This window comes from Tachyglossus aculeatus, chromosome 7, assembly GCF_015852505.1.
Source record: "Tachyglossus aculeatus isolate mTacAcu1 chromosome 7, mTacAcu1.pri, whole genome shotgun sequence".
NCBI lineage: Eukaryota > Metazoa > Chordata > Mammalia > Monotremata > Tachyglossidae > Tachyglossus > Tachyglossus aculeatus.
Window position 1 is genome coordinate 47,287,040 of NC_052072.1, and position 24,311 is coordinate 47,311,350.

The window sequence follows — 24,311 nt, forward strand, 5'->3', positions numbered from 1 at the left end:
ATATAGATATATACAGGTATTAAGTGCTTACTATGTGCAAAGCACTGTTCTAAGTTAATCAGGTTGGACACTTTCCATGTCCCACGAGGGATTCACAGTCTAAGTAGGAGGGGAAACAGGGCCTGAATCGCCATTTTACCCATGAGGAAACTGAGGCCCAGAGAAGTGAAGTGACTTGTCCAAGGTCAAAAAGCGAGAAACAGAGCTGGGATTAGATGCCCAGGCCTGGGCCCTCTGCACTAGGCCACGTTGCTTCTCGATACTCTTGATATTTCAGGGTCTCCAGGCCGACATAATAAGGGGGTCTTAGATTACAGGATAAGCCGATTAGGCTGAGAAAACGTTAAATGCTTTTAGCTAAAAGGAACCTGGAAATTTCCTCGATTTCCTAAGATTCACTAAACTGAATTAAGCTCAAGCCAGTTTTCATTAGGCTACTAGACTGTGAGCCCACTGTTGGGTAGGGACCATCTCTATATGTTGCCAACTTGTACTTCCCAAGCGCTCAGTACAGTGATCTGCACTCAGTAAGCGCTCAATAAATACGACTGAATGAATTAGGGTAGGGGCCGTCTCTATATGTCACCAACTTGTACTTCTCAAGCGCTCAGTACAGTGCTCTGCACACAGTAAGCGCTCAATAAATACGATCGAATGAATTAGGGTAGGGGCTGTCTCTATATGTTGCCAACTTGTACTTCCCAAGCGCTCAGTACAGTGCTCTGCACACAGTATGCGCTCAATAAATACGATTGAATGAATTAGGGTAGGGGCTGTCTCTATATGTTGCCAACTTGTACTTCCCAAGCGCTCAGTACAGTGCTCTGCACACAGTAAGCGCTCACTAAATATGACTGAATGAATGAATCAATGAATTACTTGTTGCAGAACTGACTGGCTTGAGGTCAGCAGACGTTTTTGTTCATTAATCTAATTCTCTACTTTCAAACTTAGCACGACTAGACAACATATGGTTCCCCTTTGAACTGAAATTAAAACTGAGTCCACGTCCCTGGGAATCCAAAATCGGTCGCTTTTTAAAAACTGGCTTCGTAACCCTGCTTAATTATACGGTGGGGAGAGGGGTCCCGTGAAAACGCAGAGGGATGCTGTCAGGAAAGTTTGGGAAGCACTGCTTTGGTATGAACTTTTTATAAGCAAAGATTTGGGGAGAAAAGGGAATTAATACAGAGGTGGTTGGAATCAAGTTCCCAACCCACCAGCTTAATGATGATTTATTCGGCAGTGACATCTGCTGGGCAATAAAGAACATCCATCTCGCAAAGGGGACCGTTTCTGAATATTAATAATAATAATGATGGTATTTACTAAGCGCTTACTATGTGCCAAGCACTGTTCTAAGCGCTGGGGGGGTGAGACAAGGCCATCAGGTTGTCCCACGGGGGGCTCACAGTCTTCATCCCCATTTTACAGATGAGGGAACTGAGACCCAGAGCAGTGAAGTGACTTGCCCAAGGTCCCACAGCAGTCAAGTGGCAGGGCCGGGATTAGAACCCACGTCCTCCGACACCCAAGCCTGGGCTCTTTCTACTGAGCCATGCTGCTTCTCAATGTTAGAGGCCACTCCTATCTCCCTTTGAATTATTACCTAAAATACAAATTACAACGGTGTTATTTACTTAACTCAGTGGAGAAGAGAGTACAAAGAGGCCACTCCTATCTCCCTTTGAATTACTACCTAAAATACAAATTACAACGGTGTTATTTACTTAAATCAACTCGGAGGAGAAGAGAGTACACAAAGAGGACACTCCTATCTCCCTCTGAATTATTACCCAAAATACAAATTACAACAGTGTTATTTACTTAAATCAACTCGGAGGAGAAGAGAGTACACAAAGAGGACACTCCTATCTCCCTCTGAATTATTACCTAAAATACAAATTACAACGGTGTTATTTACTTAAATCAACTCGGAGGAGAAGAGAGTACACAAAGAAGACACTCCTATCTCCCTTTGAATTATTACCTAAAATACAAATTACAAAGGTGTTATTTACTTTAAATCAACTGAGAGGAGAAGAGAGTACCCAAAGAGTCAAACTGATACTAAGAAAACACAATCTAACTGATTATGGTACCTGTTTCAATGCTTACTATGTGCCAAACACTGTTCTAAACACTTGGGTAGATACCAGTAAATTAAGTTGGGTTCACAGTCTAGGGAATGGTTGAGCCTTCCCAAATTGAGTCATTTCTCACAGTACTCGGGATTTATTAAGGAGAATGCTAACTAAATGCTATTTCAGGGAGTCAAACCGTCAGATACAAACTCCTCAGAACCGCAGCTTATAATAATAATAATAATAATAATAATGGCATTTGTTAAGCGCTTACTATGTGCAAAGCGCTGTTCTAAGCGCTGGGGTGCTTCTTGAGTGCTTGCTTAATGCTTGAAAGACTACAATACAAAACCTTCCTCCCCTAAAGGAGTTTACCGATTAAAAAAAATCAAAAGCACCTTATCAGATCAACTCAGAACAGCCTCAAGGTTAAGAGTGGAATTGAAACAGTCCTTCTTAAAAACTTTCCCAAAAAGTCAAAGGTCCGTTTCAAAACAGAATTCTACAAAAGCGTCGGGAGATTCCAGTATGGAAATATTTGAGTGTCTGAATTTACACGTGTAGTTAGAGAATTCACTTTTTTACACCCTAAAAATATCACAATTTGCACCGTGTCCTCTCTGAGGAATGATGAACTTTGGTGACACGATCTCCCAACACGGCTGAATTTATTATTTTAGAAGTGTAGCAATCAAAAAGGATGGGATTCACATGTAGTTACTGTAGTCTTCGCTTTCATGAAGGCCAGCTTAGTTAGTCAAACATTTCACTTGATCTCAATCACAGGTCAACAGAACAGGAAAAGTCACAAAGGGGACAAGGCATTTTAAAAAGTGACCGGTCGCTTATTCGATCAAGTGATTTATATTGATCCTCCATCCGTGTTGTCTTTCGAGAGAACAGAAATGGGCTCTTTCCAGAATGTTTCGACTCTAACAAATGACCCACCTGGAGTTTGGATTTAAATCCTGAGTTTCACCGTCCGTCCTCACTTCTCCAGGAGGCATTCAAGGAGCGCATTATAGTATTATCCAACTTGGGATAATGTTGGGTATGATAAGGATGATGATAAGGTAAAATGGTTGGAGCTGAACACTCTGAAAATGAGACGGCTAATTCTCCCGCCTCCGTTACCCGCAGCAGACCCGTGTTTTTTTTTTTTTATCATGGCACCTGTAATCAATCGTATTTATTGAGGGCTTTACTGTGAGCAGGGCGCTGTACTGAGCGCTGTGGGAGAGTACGGCACAATAGAGAAGCAGCCTGGAGTAACTGATAGGGCCTGGGCCTGAGAGTCAGGAGGTCACGGGTTCTAATCCCGGCGCCACCACTTTGCTGTGTGACCTTGGGCAAGTCACTTAATTTCCCTGTGCCTCAGTTACCTCATCCGGAAAATGGCGATTGGGACGGTGAGCCCCACACGGGACGGGCACTGGGTCCAACCTGATTTGTTTGTGTCCACTCCAGCGCTTAGTACAGTGCCTGGCACGTAGTAAGTGCTTAACAAATACCATTATCAACATAACAGAGAGAAAGAGAGAGAGAGAAATGGTCTCCCCTAGCTCACACTTTCTAAAAGAGGGAAAAGTTTTAGGTCACTACAAATGCAACTTGCGCTCGAATCGCTGGAAAACCGGGCTACGAAATTAGGACTCCTGCCCCCGATCGAAGCAGACTAGCAAAACACAATTCAGAATATTCTTTAAAAATAGAAACCGAAATTAATCCGCGCTCTGAGCGAACATGGTGAACTCGCTGTTAGCGAGGAACGCGTCCGTTTGATGCTTTGTGTACTCTCCCAAGCGCTTAGTACAGTGCTCGACACACAGTAAGTGCTCGCTCCCCATTCCCCCGGCCCTACCTCCTTCCCCTCCCCACAGCACCTGTATATATGTTTGTACTGATTTATTACTCTATTGATTTTACTTGTCCATATTTACTATTCTAAATCGCTTAGTACAGTGCTCTGCACACAGTAAGCGCTCAATAAATACGACTGAATGAATCTAGCTTTACTTCTATTTATTCTGATGACTTGACACCTGACCACATGTTTTGTTCTGTTGTCTGTCTCCCCCTTCTAGACTGTAAGCCCGTTGTTGGGTAGGGACCATCTCTATATGTTGCCAACTTGTACTTCCCAAGCGCCTAGTACAGTGCACACAGTAAGCGCTCAATAAAAATGAATGAATGAATGATAAATACGACTGAATGAATGAACGAATTTATCTTTATCTTTAGAGAAGCAGCGTGGCTCAGTGGGAAAGAGCCCGGGCTTTGGAGTCAGAGGTCATGGGTTCAAATCCCGGCTCCGCCGAGTGTCAGCTGTGTGACTTTGGGCAAGTCACCTCACTTCTCTGGGCCTCAGTTCCCTCATCTGTAAAATGGGGATGAAGACTGTGAGCCCCCCGTGGGACAACCTGATCGCTTTGTAACCTCCCCAGCGATCAGCGCTTAATAAATGCCATCATTATTATCATTCTTATTTAACGGGCACTTATTTTGAAAGTTCTGAGCCACAATTCATTCATTCATTCATTCAATCGTATTTATTGAGCGCTTACTGTGTGCAGAGCACCGTACTAAGCGCTTGGGAAGTACAGGTCGGCAACATACAGAGACGGTCCCTACCCAACAGTGGGCTCACAGTTTAGAAGGAGGAGACAGACAACAAAACAAAACATGTGAACCAAATAAAATAAATAGAATAAGTATGTTCAAGTAAAATAGAGTAATAAATATGTACAAACATATCATCATCATCAATCGTATTTATTGAGCGCTTACTATGTGCAGAGCACTGTACTGAGCGCTTGGGAAGTACAAATTGGCAACATACAGAGACAGTCCCTACCCAACAGTGGGCTCACAGTCTAAAACATATATACATATATACAGGTGCTGTGGGGAGGGGAAGGAGGTACAATTCCAACGAAACACCAAGGTGAGACCAAAATCCAGGTGACATTTTTAACGATTATTGTTCTCTTCTCTTTCTTTGCCCATGAACTCACCGATCCAGTTGTTGCAGGGCGTCGTTCTGCTCATTAATTCCACTATCACGCCTCTCCTGAGCTTAAAGGCTTAATGACTCAGTTTCCTAGATCATGTTAGCCTTTCTTTTGGCTGGAGGTGCTGAGTTTCAAGAACTAATCCCCGGTTAAAAAATAATCCCTAAATACACCGTTCGGGAGAGGAAGGGCAGTTGCAAAACGGCAATTTCCACAGTTTCCGCGGCAATTACTCAGCCGCGGGGGCTGCGGCCTCAAAACTGCCATCGGGTTTTGTTTCGGGTGAGACCCGGCCCGTTTCACCCGTCCGGCTGCCGAATTCTCCAAATAAACCAGACCCGGCTCGAAGGGTGAAGTGTAAATCAGTATGCCAGTTTAAATTCATCCATCCAATCGTATTTATTGAGCGCTTACTGTGTGCAGAGCACTGGACTAAGCGCTTGGGAAGGACAAATCGGCAGCCCAACGGCAGGCTCACGGTCTAGTCTTAAATGTACCATACCTTGGCATTGGGATAATGGGTATATATGTTTGTGCATATTTATTACTCTATTTATTTATTTTGCTTGTACATATCTATTCGATTTATTTTATTTTGTTGTATGTTTGGTTTTGTTCTCCGTCTCCCCCTTTTAGACTGTGAGCCCGCTGTTGGGTAGGGACCGTCTCTATATGTTGCCAACTTGTCATCATCATCAATCGTATTTATTGAACGCTTACTATGTGCAGAGCACTGGACTAAGCGCTTGGGAAGTACAAATTGGCAACATATAGAGACAGTCCCTACCCAAGAGTGGGCTCACAGTCTAAAAGGGGGAGACAGACAACAAAACCCTTCCCAAGCGCTTAGTACAGTGCTCTGCACACAGTAGGCGCTCAATAAATATGACTGATTGATTGATAAGGGGGGAGATTGGTGTGTTAGAGGGATTAGGGCTATTTTACAACCTTTCCTTTTTATCATTTCTCTTGTGGCTATTCCCTCTCCTCTATCTTAACTAGAACTAACTCTCCCTGTAATACGACCTTCCTCTCAGCAATTTATAATAATAATAATGTTATGTGTTAAGCTCTAAATAAGCGTCCATCGTTACTGAGCGCTCATTCATAATAATAATATTCTAGACTGTGAGCCCACTGTTGGGTAGGGACCGTCTCTATATGCTGCCAACTTGGACTTCGCAAGCGCTTAGTCCAGTGCTCTGCACACAGTAAGTGCTCAATAAATACGATTGAATGAATGAATAATAATTATGGTATTTGTTAAGCGCCAGGCCAGGCCCTGTACTATGTGCCAGGCCCTGTACTAGGCGCTGGGGTGGGTACAAGCAAATCGGGTGGGCTATAGTCCCTGTTGCACATGGGGCTCCCAGTCGCAATCCCCATTTTACAGATGATTTAACTGAGGCACACAGAAGTGAAGTGACTTGGCCAAGGTCACACAGCAGACAAGTGGCTCGCTGGGCAGGCCTGGGAGAGTACAATGTAACGGAGTTGGTGGAGACGCTCCCTGCCCACAACAGTCTAGAAAGAAAGAGAAAGCAGCGTGGCTCAGTAGAAAGAGCACGGGATTTGGAGTCAGAGGTCAGGGGTTCGAATCCTGGCTCCGCCACCTGTCTGCTGTGTGACCTTGGGCAAGTCACTTCACTTCTCTGGGCCTCAGTTACCTCATCGGGAAAGTGGGGATTAAGGCTGGGAGCCCCACGTGGGACAACCTCATCACCTTGTTCACCTCTACAGAGCTTAGAATAGCGCTTTGCAAGTAGTAAGCGCTTAATAAATGCTGTCAAAGAAAAAAGAAAAAGGTCAGAAGAAACAGTCGTGTGCCCTCATCTGGAAAGTGGGGATTAAGACTGGGAGCCCCACGTGGGACAACCTCATCACCTTGTTAACCTCTACAGCGCTTAGAACAGCGCTTTGCAAGTAGTAAGCGCTTAATAAAGGCTATCAAAGAAAAAGGTCAGAAGAAACAGTCGTGTGCCCGTGGGGAATGCCGGCAAAATGTGCTTACTGTCATCCACAATTCCCTCAGTGTGGGGTGAGATTAAACCCCTTGTACTCGTCATTGAAAGTCTCTTGTCACAGAGCGATATCATGGGTTCTCTTGTGAGCAGCAATTAAAGTGACTTTCAATCGTCTTCAGCTTTTATAGACTCTCCACTGTGTACATATTTATTACCTATTTATTACTCTATTTATTTTACTTGTACATATCTATGCTATTTATTTTATTTTGTTAGTATGTTTGGTTTTATTCTCTGTCTCCCCCTTCTAGACTGTGAGCCCGCTGTTGGGTCAGGACCGTCTCTATATGTTGCCAACTTGGACTTCCCAAGCGCTTAGTCCAGTGCTCTGCACACAGTAAGCGCTCAGTAAATACGACTGATTAATTACTTTGAGCTTGAAAGATTTTTCTAATTCAAGTGCGTTTCATGTGGATATAGGTCATTTCTATTTTGTGGATAAGGTGTGGGAATAAATTGAAGTGCACAGAGGTTAAATAACTAGGTCAGTGCCACTCTTTGCGGAAATCAACGACTTGGGATATTCCCCCGCCAAAGATCAGCGGATGTTTGAACAGTAGTGCTTTCACAAAAGAAAACGACTTGGGATGTTTTTTCAGAGTTCTGTTCGTTAGACAAAGGGTAACGGAATGCATTTTAAAGGCTGTAGGTCTAAAATCACAAGAATACAGGGAAAATCCTTCATAGATAGAGTTCTTGCTTGAGGAAAGAAAAAAAGTGTCACAAACTCTAAATCAATCAATCAATCGTATTTATTGAGCGTGTATTGTGTGCAGAGCACTGTACTAAGTGCTTGGGAAGAAAAAGTTGGCAACATATAGAGACGGTCCCGACCCAACAGTGGGCTCACTCTAAAAGTAAATGTTCAAATATAAAGCGCTCTCTTTACAAAATGCAAAACAGGTTAAACATCTGCGCTTCAGCTTAACAGAAACCCCAAGTATAAACGGGAGCGTTTTGAGAAAACACAAAGCCTTCTGACAACATTCCCAATCTCAACACGCTGACCACACCGTTTAATTTCTTGCTACCCGGATTACTGGCAAAGTTGAAAAATCCAAACGACTTGGGATGTTTTTTCAGAGTTCTGTTCATTAGACAAAGGGTAACGGAATGCATTTTAAAGGCTGTAGGTCTAAAATTACAAGAGTACAGGGAAAATCCTTTATAGATAGAGTTCTTGCTTGAGGAAAGAAAAAAAGTGTCACAAACTCTAAATCAATCAATCGTATTTCTTGAGCGCTTACTGTGTGCAGAGCACTGTACTAAGCGCTTGGGAAGTACAAGCTGGCAACATATAGAGATGGTCCCGACCCAACAGTGGGCTTACTCTGTAAACGTTCAAATATAAAGCGCTCTCTTTACAAAATGCAAAACAGGTTAAACATCTGCGCTTCAGCTTAACAGAAACCCCAAGTATAAACGGGAGCGTTTTGAGAAAACACAAAGCCTTCTGACAACATTCCCAATCTCAACACGCTGACCACACCGTTCAATTTCTTGCTACCCGGATTACTGGCAAGGTTGAAAAATCCTAACACGACTTCACATTCACTCAGTCATTCAATCGTATTTATTGAGCGCTTGCTCAACTGTACTAAGCGCTTGGGAAGTACAAGTCGGCAACGTATAGAGACGGTCCCTACCCAACAACGGGCTCACGGTCTAGAAGGGGGAGACAGACGACAAAACAAGCGCGTAGACATCAAACTGAAACAACTCAAACACCTAACCAACAGCAGTAGCAGTATATAGTAAATGCTTACTGTGTGCAGAGCACTGCACTAAGCGCCAGAGAAGGGAATTAGACAATTAGGAATTAGACCCCCTGTCCCAGAGGGGGTTCAACTACAGGAAAATCATGCTCCCACAGCCCAAGGAAGGTTCAGAAATGTAGGCAGACATGTCCCCTGTCCCATAGGAGGTTCAACTACAGGAAAATCATGTTCCCACAGCCCAAGGGAGGTTCAGAAATGTAGGCTGCCCATAATCATCTTAGAGTCTAGAGGGTTTTGTATGTAAAATTCTCACATATATTTTGCTATGTGATAGATTCCCCCCTACCCTCCCCACCCAGCTACCCAGTAAAGACACACAGAAGCCGTAACAGGAACCTGACTGGCAAAGATGAGAGGACGGCGAGTGACCCTGTGCAAACCACTAGCACTACAATCAATTCCTTCACTCAGACTCTTCATCCCAAAGCCTTCTGGACTGAATTGGCGCTCAACTGCCATTTCTGACAGGAGAATCCCTCATCATTACGGAGGGAGCTATGCGTAAATACTTCAATCCTCTTCTGGGATTTCCCGGGGTAAACTGGCTAGTGGCGTTGCTACAGCAATATATGCAGGCCACGTTATTCTTCTGATCGCTGGGCTCTCCCCTCTGCGGCATGGCATACGCATCGAAACTGTTTTTCGATTGCCAGTTTCAGAACAATGAAAAGCCGAAACTCAAATAGATTAAGACGGAAAATGTTTATTTCAGACGTCAGGGCTGATGGTTCGGTGGAAATCTGATTCCACAGATCATGAGAAACAGAAATCTTGGCTCGGTTTGAAAGTTTAGCCAGAGCACGGAAATGTCGATCAGTCAATCAACGACATTTATTGCGCTTACTTTCTGCAGAGCGCTGTACTAGGGACTTGGAAGATTTCAGTACAGTTGGTAGGCACAATCCCTGTCTTCAAGGAGCTTACAGTCTAGCAGAGCTGACTACATAATAATACTGATGATGGCATCTGTTAAGCGCTTACTATGTGTCAAGCACTGTTCTAAGCGCTGGGGGGGATACAAAGTGATCAGGTTGTCCCACGTGGGCCCATTTTACAGGTGAGGTTACTGAGGCACAGAGAAGTGAAGTGACTTGCCCAAAGTCACACAGCTGACAATGGGCGGGGCTGGGATTTGAACCCATGCCCTCTGACTCCCAAGCCTGGGCTCTTCCCACTGAGCCGTGCTGCTTCTCATCCTCAATACACCGTTATGTTTTGTTTTCTACCATCGCTCTGTCTTGCCTCTCCCTTTTAAAAATAGTTGTGGTACTAGTTAAGCACTTACTATGTGCCAAGCACTGTACTAAGCATGGGGATCATAGTCTCCATAGGAGGGAGAAGGGGTATTAAGTCCCTATTGAGTCCCTTTCCTTCCTCTCCCCCTTGTCCCCCTCTCCATCCCACCCATCTTACCTCCTTCCCTTCCCCACAGCACCTGTATATATGTATATATGTCTGCACATATTTATTACTCTATTTATTTATTTTGCTTGTACCTATTTATTCTATTTATTTTATTTTGTTAGTATGTTTGGTTTTGTTCTCTGTCTCCCCCTTTGAGACTGTGAGCCCTCTGTTGGGTAGGGACTGTCTCTATACGTTGCCAACTTGTACTTCCCAAGCGCTTAGTACAGTGGTCCGCACACAGTAAGCACTCAATAAGTACGATTGATTGATTCATTATTTTACAGATGCGGAAACATGGGCCTGAAGAAGTTACACGACTTGCCCGAGGTCACACGGCCTGCTGAGTTGGCATTATTAACCAGATCCTCTCACTCCCAGGCTCGCTGTCTTTCCACTAGGCCATGCTGCTTTCACTCTATCAACCAATAATATTGATTAAGCGCTTACTGTATACAGAGTAATAATAATAATAATGATGGTATTTGTTAAGCGCTTACTATGTGCAAAGCACTGAGTACTGTACTAAGCGCTTGGGAGAGTACAACAGAATTAGCAGACACATTCCTTACCCATCCAGGGCTTACAGTCTAGGGTCTTTCTTGTCTTTGGGTAGGGGACTGTCTCTGTATGTTACCAACTTGTCCTTCCCAAGCGCTTAGTACAGTGCTCTGCACACAGTAAGCGCTCAATAAATACGATTGATTGATTGATTGATTGTGTACCCTTTATCTTCATGCCTCACCACCCTGCTTCTCTCTTCCCCTCCACCCCTCTAGCTCTCCCTATGCCCCGTCCCCATCAATCCCTTGTTTCTCTACCAGCGCTTTATCTCTTGATCAAAAAAATCAAGAAAATTCATGGGAGGTGAGCAATCGGATGGTGTCCAGATCAGAGTATTTAATGCTTGATTTTCGTTCATTTTTATATTCTCAGGGGTTCATTACCTAATGAAAGGCCCGCCTAAGTTGTCTAACAGTAATAATGATAATAATAATAATAGAATCATGGTATTTGTTAAAGACTTACTATGTAGACCCGGGGATAATCAGCTCGGCTATAGCCCTGTTCCGCAGAACATCAATACAAGAATTCCATGGTCTCTTCACGTAATCCTTCCACCCCTGCTGAAAACTACAGTGACTTCTCGTCCTTAGCGTTTCACATAAAAGGCCGGATATCCTGTTCCAGTAGAGAGCACTAAAATAGGAATTGGGTCAGAAACAACAGCCCCGGCTCCACCAAAGAGTGGCACTGACCTAGTTATTTAACCTCTGCGCGCCTCAATTTATTCCTGAAACCTTATCCACAAAATAGAAATGACCTATATCCCCATGAAACGCACTTGAATGAGAAAAATCTTTCAAGCTCCAAGTAATTAATCAATCAGTCGTATTTACTGAGCGCTTAGGACTAAGCGCTTGGGAAGTCCAAGTTGGCAACATATAGAGACGGTCCCGACCCAACGGTGGGCTCACAGTCTAGAAGGGGGAGACAGAGAATAAAACCAAACATACTAACAAAATAAAATAGATATGTACAAGTAAAATAGAGTAATAAATAGGTAATAAATATGTACACAATGGAGAGTCTAAAAAAGCTGAAGACGATTGAAAGTCACTTTAATTGCTGCTCACAAGAGAACCCATGATATCGCTCTGTGACAAGAGACTTTCGATCACGAGTACAAGGGGTTTAATCTCACCCCACACTGAGGGAATTGTGGATGACAGTAAGCACATTTTGCCGGCACTCCCCACAGGCACACGACTGTTTCTTCTGACCTTTTTCTTTTTCTTTGATAGCCTTTATTAAGCGCTTACTACTTGCAAAGCAAGTTGATATGGGTTGTGTCCATATGGGTGAAGGAGGTGGGTGGAAAGTAGTGGTGGCTCTTGGGAGTGTGTGCTTGTGGGTGTGTGTGAATGAGAGAGAAGTGCAGGTTTTTGTCCCAAAATCATCAAGCAAAATAATAGTAATAATAATAATGGCATGTATTAAGCGCTATGTGCAAAGCACTGTTCTAAGCGCTATAGAGGTGAACAAGGTGATGAGGTTGTCCCACGTGGGGCTCCCAGCCTTAATCGCCACTTTCCCGATGAGGTAACTGAGGCCCAGAGAAGTGAAGTGACTTGCCCAAGGTCACACGGCTGACGAGTGGCGGAGCCGGGATTCGAACCCATGACCTCTGACTCCAAAGCCCGGGCTCTTTCCACTGAGCCACGCTGCTTCTCTGAAGCGCTCACTAAGTACCACGAATTGATTGATTACTGCAGCTACAAGGTGAGCCCGCTGTTGGGTAGGGACCGTCTCTCTATGTTGCCAAGTTGTCCTTCCCAAGCGCTTAGTACAGTGCTCTGCACACAGTAAGCGCTCAATAAATATGATTAAATGAATGAATGAATCTCTCCTTAGAGGATCTCCCCAAACCTTTTTATCCAGCAGTCTCTTAGTAGAGCTCCACCCCTCCAACAAAAAGCAGAAGCAGCGTGGCTCGGTGGAAAGAGCCCGGGCTTTGGAGTCAGAGGTCATGAGTTCGAATCCCGGCTCCGCCTCACGTCTGCTGTGTGACCTTGGGCAAGTCACCTCACCTCAGTGGAAAAGAGCCCGGGCTTTGGAGTCAGAGGTCATGGGTTCAAATCCCGGCTCCACCACTTGTCAGCTGTGTGACTTTGGGCAAGTCACTTAACTTCTCTGGGCCTCAGTTCCCTCATCTGTAAAACGGGGATGAAGACTGCAAGCCCCACGTGGGACAACCTGATCACCTTGTAAATTCCCCAACGCTTAGAACAGTGCTCTGCACACAGTAAGCGCTTAATAAAATGCCATTATTATTATTATTATTCTCTGAGCCTCAGTTCCCTCATCTGTAAAATGGGGATGATGATGACTGTGAGCCCAACCTGATCACCTTGTATCCCCCCCAGCGCATAGAACAGTGCTTTGCACATAGTAAGCGCTTAACAAATGCCATCATTATTATTATCATTATTATTAAAGTGAAGCTCATCATTCATGTCACCCAACAGTAGATCTTCACAGGTGAGGAGGGGAAGAAAAGCAGCAGCACGGCCCAGCAGATAGAGCATGGGCCTAATTCCGGCTCTGCCACTTGTCGGCTGTGTGACCTTGGGCAAGTCACTTCTCTCCGCTGGGCCTCAGTTACCTCATCTGGAAAATGGGGACTAAGACTGTGAGCCCTGGGTGGGACTGGGACTGTACCCAACCCCATTATCTTGTGCTTAAAACAGTGCCTGGCACATCGGAAGCGCTTAAATACCATACTTATTATTGTTATTATTAGTAGTAATAAAAGAACCGAGGGGCTGGAGGCCAGACAAACTCTACTTTGTGCCCCCGCCTCCGGCAAAGAGCGACGGCTGTCGTCGCTGTAAGATTCTCCTTGAGCCCTCTGTGTTGCCAACTTGTACTTCCCAAGCGCTTAGTACAGTGCTCTGCACACAGTAAGCGCTCAATAAATACGATTGATTGATTGATTGGTGATGCCAAGCTCCAACTGAGGCAACCGGGCTGTGGCTCCCTAGTCGAAGCGGCATTGTAGGGGTTCCGCTGGGCTCCTCTTGACCCACAGATCCCCATTTTCCTTCAGAAAGAGCAGCAGCGTGGCCTAGTGACGCATCTCACCCTGCATCTGGTCCTTAGACGGTGAATTTCCTTATCAATCAATCAATCAATCGTATTTATTGAGCGCTTACCATGTGCAGAGCACTGTACTAAGCGCTTGGGAAGTACAATTTGGCAACATATAGAGACAGTCCCTACCCAATAGTGGGCTCACAGTCTAGAAGGGGGAGAACAGTCTACAAGTTTGGAAACTGCCACAACCCTGACGACTGCCACCTGCGGCCCCTCATTTCTTCCCATTAGATAATAATAATGGTATTTGTTAGGCGCTTACTACATGCAAAGCACTGTTCTAAGCACTGGGGAGGTTACAAGGTGATCAGGTTGTCCCACGGGGGGCTCACAGCCTTAATCCCCATTTTACAGATGAGGGAACTGAGGCCCAGAGAAGTGAAGTGACTTGCCCAGAGTCACCCAGCTGACAAGTGGCGGAGTCGGGATTTGAACCCATGACCTCGGACTCCAAAGCCCGGGCTCTTTCCACCAAGCCACGCTGCTTCTCGCTATTTGAGAATAATGCTTCTCATTATTTTCCATTATTTGATGGAACTGGCACGACCCTGACGACTGCCACCTGCGGCCCCTCATTTCTTCCCGTTAGATAATAATAATAATAATAATAATAATAATAATAATAACGGTATTTGTTAAGCGCTTAATATGTGCAAAGCACTGTTCTAAGCACTGGGGAGGTTACAAGGTGATGAGGTTGTCCCACGGGGGGGCTCACAGTCTTAATCCTCATTTTCCAGATTCATTCATTCAATCATACTTATTGAGCGCTTACTGTATGCAGAGCACTGTACTAAGTGCTTGGGAAGTACAAGTTGGCAACCTCTAGAGACGGTCCCTACCCAACAGTGGGCTCACAGTCTAGAAGAGGGAGACAGAGAACAAAACAAAACGTATAAACAAAATAAAATAAATAGAATAAATATGTACAAGTAAAATAAATAGAGTAATAAATCTGTACAAACATATATACATATATACAGGTGCTGTAGGGAAGGGAAGGAGGTAAGGCGGGGGGGATGGGGAGGGGGAGGAGGGGGAGAGGAAGAATAATAATAATGATGGCATTTATTAAGCGCTTACTATGTGTCTTCTAGACTGTGAGCCTGCTGTTGGGTAGGGACCATTTCTATATGTTGCCAAGTTGGACTTCCCAAGCACTTAGTACAGTGCTCTGCACACAGTAAGCGCTCAATAAATACGACTGAATGAATGAATGCAAAGCACTGTTCTAAGCACTGGGGAGGTAACAAGGTCATGAGGTTGTCCCACAGGGGGCTCACAGTCTTAATCCCCATTTTACAGATGAGGTAACTGAGGCCCACAGAAGTGAAGTGACTTGCCCAAAGTCACACAGCTGACAATTGGTGGAGCCGGGATTTGAATCCGTGACCTCTGACTCCAAAGCCTGGGCTCTTTCCACTGAGCCATGCTGCAGAGGGGGCTGAGTGTGGGAAGGCCTCCATCAATTCATTCATTCAATTGTATTTATTGAGCGCTTACTGTGTGCAGAGCGCTGGACTAAGCACTTGGGAAGTACAAGTACATTCTCATGGCTCCATTCATTCATTCAATCGTATTAATTGAGCGCTTACTGTGTGCAGAGCACTGTACTAAGCACTTGGGAAGTCCAAGTTGGCAACATATAGAGACGGTCATTCATTCACTCATTCAATCATATTTATTGAGCACTTACTGTGCGCAGAGCACTGTACTAAGCGCTTGGGAAGTCATTCATTCATTCAATCATATTTATTGAGCGCTTACTATGTGCAGAGCACTGTACTAAGCCCTTGGGAAGTACAAGCTGGCAACATAGAGAGACGGTCCCTACCCAACAGCGGGCTCACAAGTCCAAGTTGGCTACATCTAGAGACGGTCCCTACCCAACAGCGGGCTCACAGTCTAGAAGGGGAAGACAGACCACAAAACAAAACATATTAACAAAATAAACAGAATAGTAAATATGTCCAAGTAAAATAAATAGAGTAATAAATCTGTACAAACTTCTAGACTGTGAGCCCACTGTTAGGTAGGAACCGTCTCTAGATGTTGCCAACTTGGACTTCCCAAGCGCTTAGTCCAGTGCTCTGCACACAGTAAGCGCTCAATAAATACGATTGAATGAATGAATGAATGTATACAGTGAGCCCGCTGTTGGGTTCACAGTCTAGGAGGGGGAGACAGACAACAAAACAAAACATATTAACAAAATAAATAGACTAGTAAATATGTCCAAGTAAAATAAATAGAGTAATAAATCTGTACAAACATTTATACAGTGAGCCCACTGTTGGGTTCACGGTCTAGAAGGGGGGGCCAGACAACAAAACAAAACATATTAACCAAATAGACTAGTGAATATGTCCAAGTAAAATAAATAGAGTAATAAATCTGTACAAACATATATACAGTGAGCCCGCTGTTGGGTAGGGGCCGTCTCTAGATGTTACCAACTTGGACTTCCCAAGTGCTTAGTACAGTGCTCTGCACACAGTAAGCGCTCAATAAATACGATTGAATGATTGAATGAATGTATAGTGAGCCCGCTGTTGGGTTCACAGTCTAGAAGGGGGAGCCAGACAACAAAACAAAACATATTAACAAAATAAATAGACTAGTAAATATGTCCGAGTAAAATAAATAGAGTAATAAATCTGTACAAACTTCTAGACTGTGAGCCCACTGTTGGGTAGGGGCCGTCTCTAGATGTTGTCAATTTGGACTTCCCAAGCGCTTAGTCCAGTGCTCTGCACACAGTAAGCGCTCAATAAATATGATTGAATGAATGTATAGTGAGCCCACTGTTGGGTTCACAGTCTAGAACGGGGAGCCGGGCAACAAAACGAAACATATTAACAAAATAAATAGACTAGTAAATATGTCCAAGTAAAATAAATAGAGTAATAAATCTGTACAAACATATATACAGTGAGCCCACTGCTGGGTTCACAGTCTAGAAGGGGGAAACAGACAACAAAACATATTAACAAAATAGACTAGTAAATATGTCCGAGTAAAATTAAAAGAGTAATAAATCCGTACAAATATATATATACAGTGAGCCCACTGTTGGATTCACAGTCTAGAAGGGGAAGACAGACAACAAAACATATTAACAAAATAGACTAGTAAATATGCCCGAGTAAAATAAATAGAGTAATAAATCTGTACAAACATATATACAGTGAGCCCATTGTTGGGTTCACAGTCTAGAAGGGGGAGACAGACAACAAAACATATTAACAAAATAGACTAGTAAATATGTCCAAGTAAAATAAATAGAGTAATAAATCTGTACAAACATATATACAGTGAGCCCGCTGTTGGGTAGGGACCGTCTCTAGATGTTGCCAACTTGGACTTCCCAAGCGCTTAGTCCAGTGCTCTGCACACAGTAAGCGCTCAATAAATACGATTGAATGAATGTATAGTGAGCCCACTGTTGGGTTCACAGTCTAGAAGGGGGAGCCGGACAACAAAACGAAACATATTAACAAAATAAATAGACTAGTAAATATGTCCAAGTAAAATAAACAGAGTAATAAATCTGTTATATACAGTGAGTCCACTGTTGGGTTCACAGTTTAGAAGGGGGAGACAAACAACAAAACAAAGTATATTAACAAAATAAATAGAATAGTAAATATGTCCAAGTAAAATAGAGTAATAAATCTGTACAAACATATATACAGTGAGCCCACTGCTGGGTTCACAGTCTAGAAGGGGGAGACAGACAACAAAACATATTAACAAAATAGACTAGTAAATATGCCCGAATAAAATAAATAGAGTAATAAATCTGTACAAACATATATACAGTGAGCCCACTTCTGAGTCGGGACCGTCTCTAGATGTTGCCAACTTGGACTTCCCAAGAGCTTAGTCCAGTGCTCTGCACACAGTAAGTGCTCAATAAATACGATTGAATGAATGAATGTATACAGTGAACCCACTGTATTCGTATTCAATCAATACGATCGAATGAACGTATAATAATAATAATAATAATAATAATAATTGGCATTTGTTAAGCGCTTACTATGTGCAAAGCACCCACTGTTGGGTTCACAGTCTAGAAGGGGGAGCCAGACAGCAAAACAAACCATATTAACAAAATAAATAGACTAGTAAATATATCCAAGTAAAATAAATACAGTAATAAATCTGTACAATCATATATACAGTGAGCCCACTGCTGGGTAGGGGCCGTCTCTTGATGTTGCCAACTTGTACTTCCCAAGCGCCTAGTCCAGTGCTCTGCACACAGTAAGCGCTCAATAAATACGATTGATTGATTGATTGATTAGTCCAGTGCTCTGCACACAGTAAGCGCTCAATACGATTGATTGATTAGTCCAGCGCTCTGCACACAGTAAGCGCTCAATAAATACGATTGATTGATTGATTAGCCCAGTGCTCTGCACACAGTAAGGGCTCAATACGATTGATTGATTAGTCCAGCGCTCTGCACACAGTAAGCGCTCAATACGATTGATTGATTGCTTAGTCCAGTGCTCTGCACTCAGTAAGCGCTCAATACGATTGATTGATTAGTCCAGCGCTCTGCACACAGTAAGCGCTCAATAAATACGATTGATTGATTGATTAGTCCAGTGCTCTGCACACGGTAAGCACTCAATACGATTGATTGATTTAGTCCAGCGCTCTGCACACAGTAAGCGCTCAATACGATTGATTGATTAGTCCAGTGCTCTGCACTCAGTAAGCGCTCAATACGATTGATTGATTGATTGATTAGTCCAGCGCTCTGCACACAGTAAGCGCTCAATAAATACGATTGATTGATTGATTAGTCCAGTGCTCTGCACACAGTAAGCACTCAATAACTACGACTGACTGATTAGTCCAGTGCTCTGCACACAGTAAGCGCTCAATAAATACGATTGATTGATTGATTAGTCCAGTGCTCTGCACACAGTAAGCGCTCCATACGACTGATTGATTGATTAGTCCAGTGCTCTGCACACAGTAAGCGCTCAATAAATACGATTGATTGATTAGTCCAGTACTCTGCACACAGTAAGCACTCAATAAATACGATCCAATGAATGAAGATATACGGGTGCTGTGGGGAGGGGATGGAGGTAAGGCGGGGGGGGGGGGGGGAGAGGAATAATAATAATGATGATGGAGAGGGCCCCCCTGAGGATCATCATCATCATCATCAATCGTATTTATTGAGCGCTTACTATGTGCAGAGCACTGTACTAAGCGCTTCGGAAGTACAAGTTGGCAACATACAGAGACAGTCCCTACCCAACGGTGGGCTCACAGTCTAAAAGGGGGAGACGGAGAACAAAACCAAACATAGTAACAAAATAAAATAAATAGAATAGCTATGTACAAGTAAAATAAATAAATAAATAGAGTAATAAATATGTACAACCATATATACATATATACAGGTGCTGTGGGGAAGGGAGGAGTACATTTCTATCCTACTTATTTTATTTTGTTGGTATGTTTGGTTCTGTTCTCTGTCTCCCCCTTTTAGACTGTGAGCCCACTGTTGGGTAGGGACTGTCTCTATGTGATGCCAATTTGTACTTCCCAAGCGCTTAGTACAGTGCTCTGCACATAGTAAGCGCTCAATAAATACGATTGATTGATTGATTGATTGATCAATCGTATTTATTGAGCGCTTACTATGTGCAGAGCACTGTACTAAGCGCTTGGGAAGTACAAACTGGCAACATACAGAGACAGTCCCTACCCAACAGTGGGCTCACAGTCTAAAAGGGGGAGACAGAGAACAAAACCAAACGTACTAACAAAATAAAATAAATAGAATAGACATGTACAAATAAAATAAAATAAATAAATATAGATATGGACAAATAAAATGCCCCCTGCGGTTGGCACACTCACGTTTATACTCGGCCATGAGCCTCTTGAGCGCGGTGCCCGCCATGGCGAGGACCGGGCTGGGCCGGGCCTGCCCTGGCCAGGCCTTCCTTGGCCGACGCCAAGCAGAATCACTTCCGGGTCAACCCCGCCCCGCCGCGCCGCTCCCCGCCTCCGTTGCCATGGAGACCGGGACCGCGGCCGGCTGCCTAGCAACGCCGCGGCCTTTAGGACCGCTAGCGCGGTGATGTCGTTACGATAGCCTTGCAATGCTGCTATCATCATCATCAATCGTATTTATTGAGCGCTGACTATGTGCAGAGCACTGTACTAAGCGCTTGGGAAGTACAGATTGGCAACATCTAGAGACAGTCCCTACCCAACAGGGGGCTCACAGTCTGAAAGGGGGAGACAGAGAACAAAACCAAACATACTAACAAAATAAAATAAATAGAATAGGTTATACGCTCCTTCTAATAGCTCAGCACCCTAATAGCAAGCTATTATTATCCTCTCCTTCTATCTCAGCACTGTAATAGCACGCTATTATATTCTCCTTCTAATATCTCAGCACTGTAATAGCACGCTATTATACTCCCAATATATCAGCACTGTAACAGCACGCTATTATTATACTCTCCTAATATCTCAGCACTATAATAGCACGCTATTATCATACTCTCCTTCCAATAATAGCACGCTATTATTATACTCTCCTTCCAATATCTCAGCACTGTAATAGCACGCTATTATACTCTCCTTCCAATATCTCAGCCCTGTAATAGCACGCTATTATTATACTCTCCTAATATCTCAGCACTGTAATAGCACGCTATTATATATATATGTATATATGTATATATGTTTGTACATATTTTTTACTCTATTTATTTATTTATTTTATTTGTACATATCTATTCTATTTATTTTATTTTGTTAGTATGTTTGGTTTTGTTCTCTGTCTCCCCCTTTTAGATTGTGAGCCCACTGTTGGGTAGGGACTGTCTCTATATGTTGCCAACTTGGACTTCCCAAGCGCTTAGTACAGTGCTCTGCACATAGTAAGCGCTCAATACGATTGATGATGATGATGATTATACTCTCCTTCTAATATATCAGCACTGTAATAGCACGCTATTATTATATTCTTCTAATATCTCGGCACTGTAACAGCACGCTATTATTATACTCTCCTTCTAATATCTCAGCACTGTAATAGCACGCTATTATTATACTCTCCTTCCAATATCTCAGCACTGTAATAGCACGCTATTATACTCTCCTTCTAATTTCTCGGCACTGTAATAGCACGCTATTATTATACTCTCCTTCCAATATCTCAGCACTGTAATAGCACGCTATTATATTCTCCTTCTAATATCTCGGCACTGTAATAGCACGCTATTATACTCTCCTAATATCTCAGCACTGTAATAGCACGCTATTATTATACTCTCCTTCTAATATCTCAGCACTGTAATAGCACGCTATTATACTCTCCTTCTAATATATCAGCACTGTAATAGCACACTATTATATTCTCCTTCTAATATCTCAGCCCTGTAATAGCACGCTATTATTATGCTCTCCTTCTAATATCTCAGCACTGTAATAGCACGCTATTATTATACTCTCCTTCTAACATCTCAGCACTGTAATAGCATGCTATTATATTCTCCTTCTAATATATCAGCACTGTAATAGCACGCAATTATACTCTCCTAATATCTCAACACTGTAATAGCACGGTATTATAATACTCTCCTTCTAATATATCAGCACTGTAATAGCACGCTATTATTATACTCTCCTAATGTATCAGCACTGGAATAGCACACTATTATACTCTCCTTCTAACGTCTCAGCACTGTAATAGCACGCTATTATTATACTCTCCTAATATCTCAGCACTGTAATAGCACACTATTATACTCTCCTTCTAATATATCAGCACTGTAATTGCACGCTATTATACTCTCCTTCTAATATATCAGCACTCTAATAGCACGCTATTATTATACTCTCCTTCTTATATATCAGCACTGTAATAGCACGCTATTATACTCTCCTATGAGCACTGTAATAGCACGCTATTATTATGCTCTCCTTCTAATATCTCAGCACTGTAATAGCACGCTATTATTATACTCTCCTTCTAACATCTCAGCACTGTAATAGCATGCTATTATATTCTCCTTCTAATATATCAGCACTGTAATAGCACGCAATTATACTCTCCTAATATCTCAACACTGTAATAGCACGGTATTATAATACTCTCCTTCTAATATATCAGCACTGTAATAGCACGCTATTATTATACTCTCCTAATGTATCAGCACTGGAATAGCACACTATTATACTCTCCTTCTAACGTCTCAGCACTGTAATAGCACGCTATTATTATACTCTCCTAATATCTCAGCACTGTAATAGCACACTATTATACTCTCCTTCTAATATATCAGCACTGTAATTGCACGCTATTATACTCTCCTTCTAATATATCAGCACTCTAATAGCACGCTATTATTATACTCTCCTTCTTATATATCAGCACTGTAATAGCACGCTATTATACTCTCCTATGAGCACTGTAATAGCACGCTATTATACTCTCCTTCTAATATCTCAGCACTATAATAGCATGGTGTTAATAATAATAATAGTGGCATTTATTGAGCACTTACTGTGTGCAGAGCACTGTACTAAGCGCTTGGGAAGGACAAGTCGGCAACATCTAGAGACGGTCCCTACCCAACAACGGGCTCACAGTCTAGCGGGGGGAGACACACAACAAAACAAGTAGACAGGCCTCCATACCATTAGAATAAATAGAATTAGAGATCTATACACAATATGTACAGATAATAGTAATAATAGTGGCATTTGTTAAGGGCTTACTATGTGCAATGCACTGCTCTAAGCGCTGGGTTATATATCCTTCTAATATATCAGCACTATAATAGCAGGGTGTTATAATCTCATTCTAATACATTCATTCATTCATTCAATCGTATTTATTGAGAGATTACTGTGTGCAGAGCACTGTACTAAGCGCTTGGGAAGTACAAGTTGGCAACATATAGAGACGGTCCTATGCATGTATTTTTGTATATATTTATTACTCTATTTTTTGTACATATTTATTCTATTTATTTTATTTTGTTAATATGTTTTGTTGTCTGTCTCCCCCTTCTAGACTGTGAGCCTGCTGTTGGGTAGGGACCGTCTCTATATGTTGCCAACTTGGACTTCCCAAGCGCTTAGGACAGTGTTCTGCACACAGTAAGCACTCAATAAATACTATTGAATGAATGAATGAATGAATGGTATTATAATCATATTCTAATATCTCATCACTATAATATCATGGTATTGTAATCTCGTTCGAGTATATCATCAGCATAACATAATGGTATTGCAATCTCATTCTAATATATCATCAGTATAATATCATGGTATTGTAATCTTCGAATATATCATCACTATAATATCATGGTATTATAGTCTCATTCTAACACACCATCAGTATATCATGGTATTATAACCTCATTCTAATATATAATCAATATAACATAATGTTATTATAATCTCATTCTAATATTTCATCAGTATAATATAATGGTATTGTAATCTCATTCTAATCATGATAATATAATGTTATTCTAATCTCATTCTAATATATCATCAGTATAATATAATGTTATAATCATTCTAATATATCATCACTATGATATCATGGTATTATATCTCATTCTAATACATTATCAGTATAATATCATGGCATTATAATCTCATTCTAATATATCATCAATATAATATCATGGTATTGTAATCTTCTAATATATCATTACTATAATATCATGGTATAATCTCATTCTAATACACCATCAATATAATATCATGGTATTATAATCTCATTCTAATATATAATCAATATAACATAATGTTATTATAATCTCATTCTAATTTATCATCAGTATAATATAATGTTACAATCTCATTCTAATATATCATCAGTATAATATAATGGTATTGTAATCTCATTCTAATATATCATCACTATAATACCATGGTATTATATCTCATTCTAATATATTGTCAGTATAATATCATTGTATTTTAATCTCATTCTAATATATCATCAGTATAATGTCATGGTATTGTAATCTCCTTCTAATATATCATCACTATAATATCATGGCATTATAAACTCATTCTAATACATTATTAGTATAATATCATGGTATTATAATCTCATTCTAATACATCATCAGTATAATATAACGGTATTATAATCTCATTCTAATATATAATCAGTATAACATACATTCTAATACATCATCAGTATAATGGTATTGTAATCTCATTCTAATATATAATCAATATAACATAATGTTATTATAATCTCATTCTAATACATCATCAGTATAATATAATGGTATTGTAATCTCATTCTAATATATAATCAATATAACATAA

The 24,311-nt window shown here is 41.9% G+C and overlaps 1 protein-coding gene across 2 annotated transcripts in view; it reads right to left on the bottom strand.

Annotated features, from left to right (window-relative positions):
* UBE2G2 (ubiquitin conjugating enzyme E2 G2) overlaps window positions 1–19,927 on the bottom strand; it is a 46,201-nt gene extending 26,274 nt beyond the window's left edge. The window contains exon 1 of one of the 2 annotated variants that reach the window (XM_038749440.1): window positions 19,851–19,927. In XM_038749440.1, coding sequence (XP_038605368.1) covers window positions 19,851–19,893 — 43 coding nt within the window. In that variant the 5' untranslated portion in view covers window positions 19,894–19,927. Of the gene's footprint in view, window positions 1–11,330; window positions 11,457–19,850 lie in introns of those variants that run through there. The other variant, XM_038749441.1, reaches the window with a different exon arrangement.
* Window positions 19,928–24,311: the final 4,384 nt, after the last annotated feature.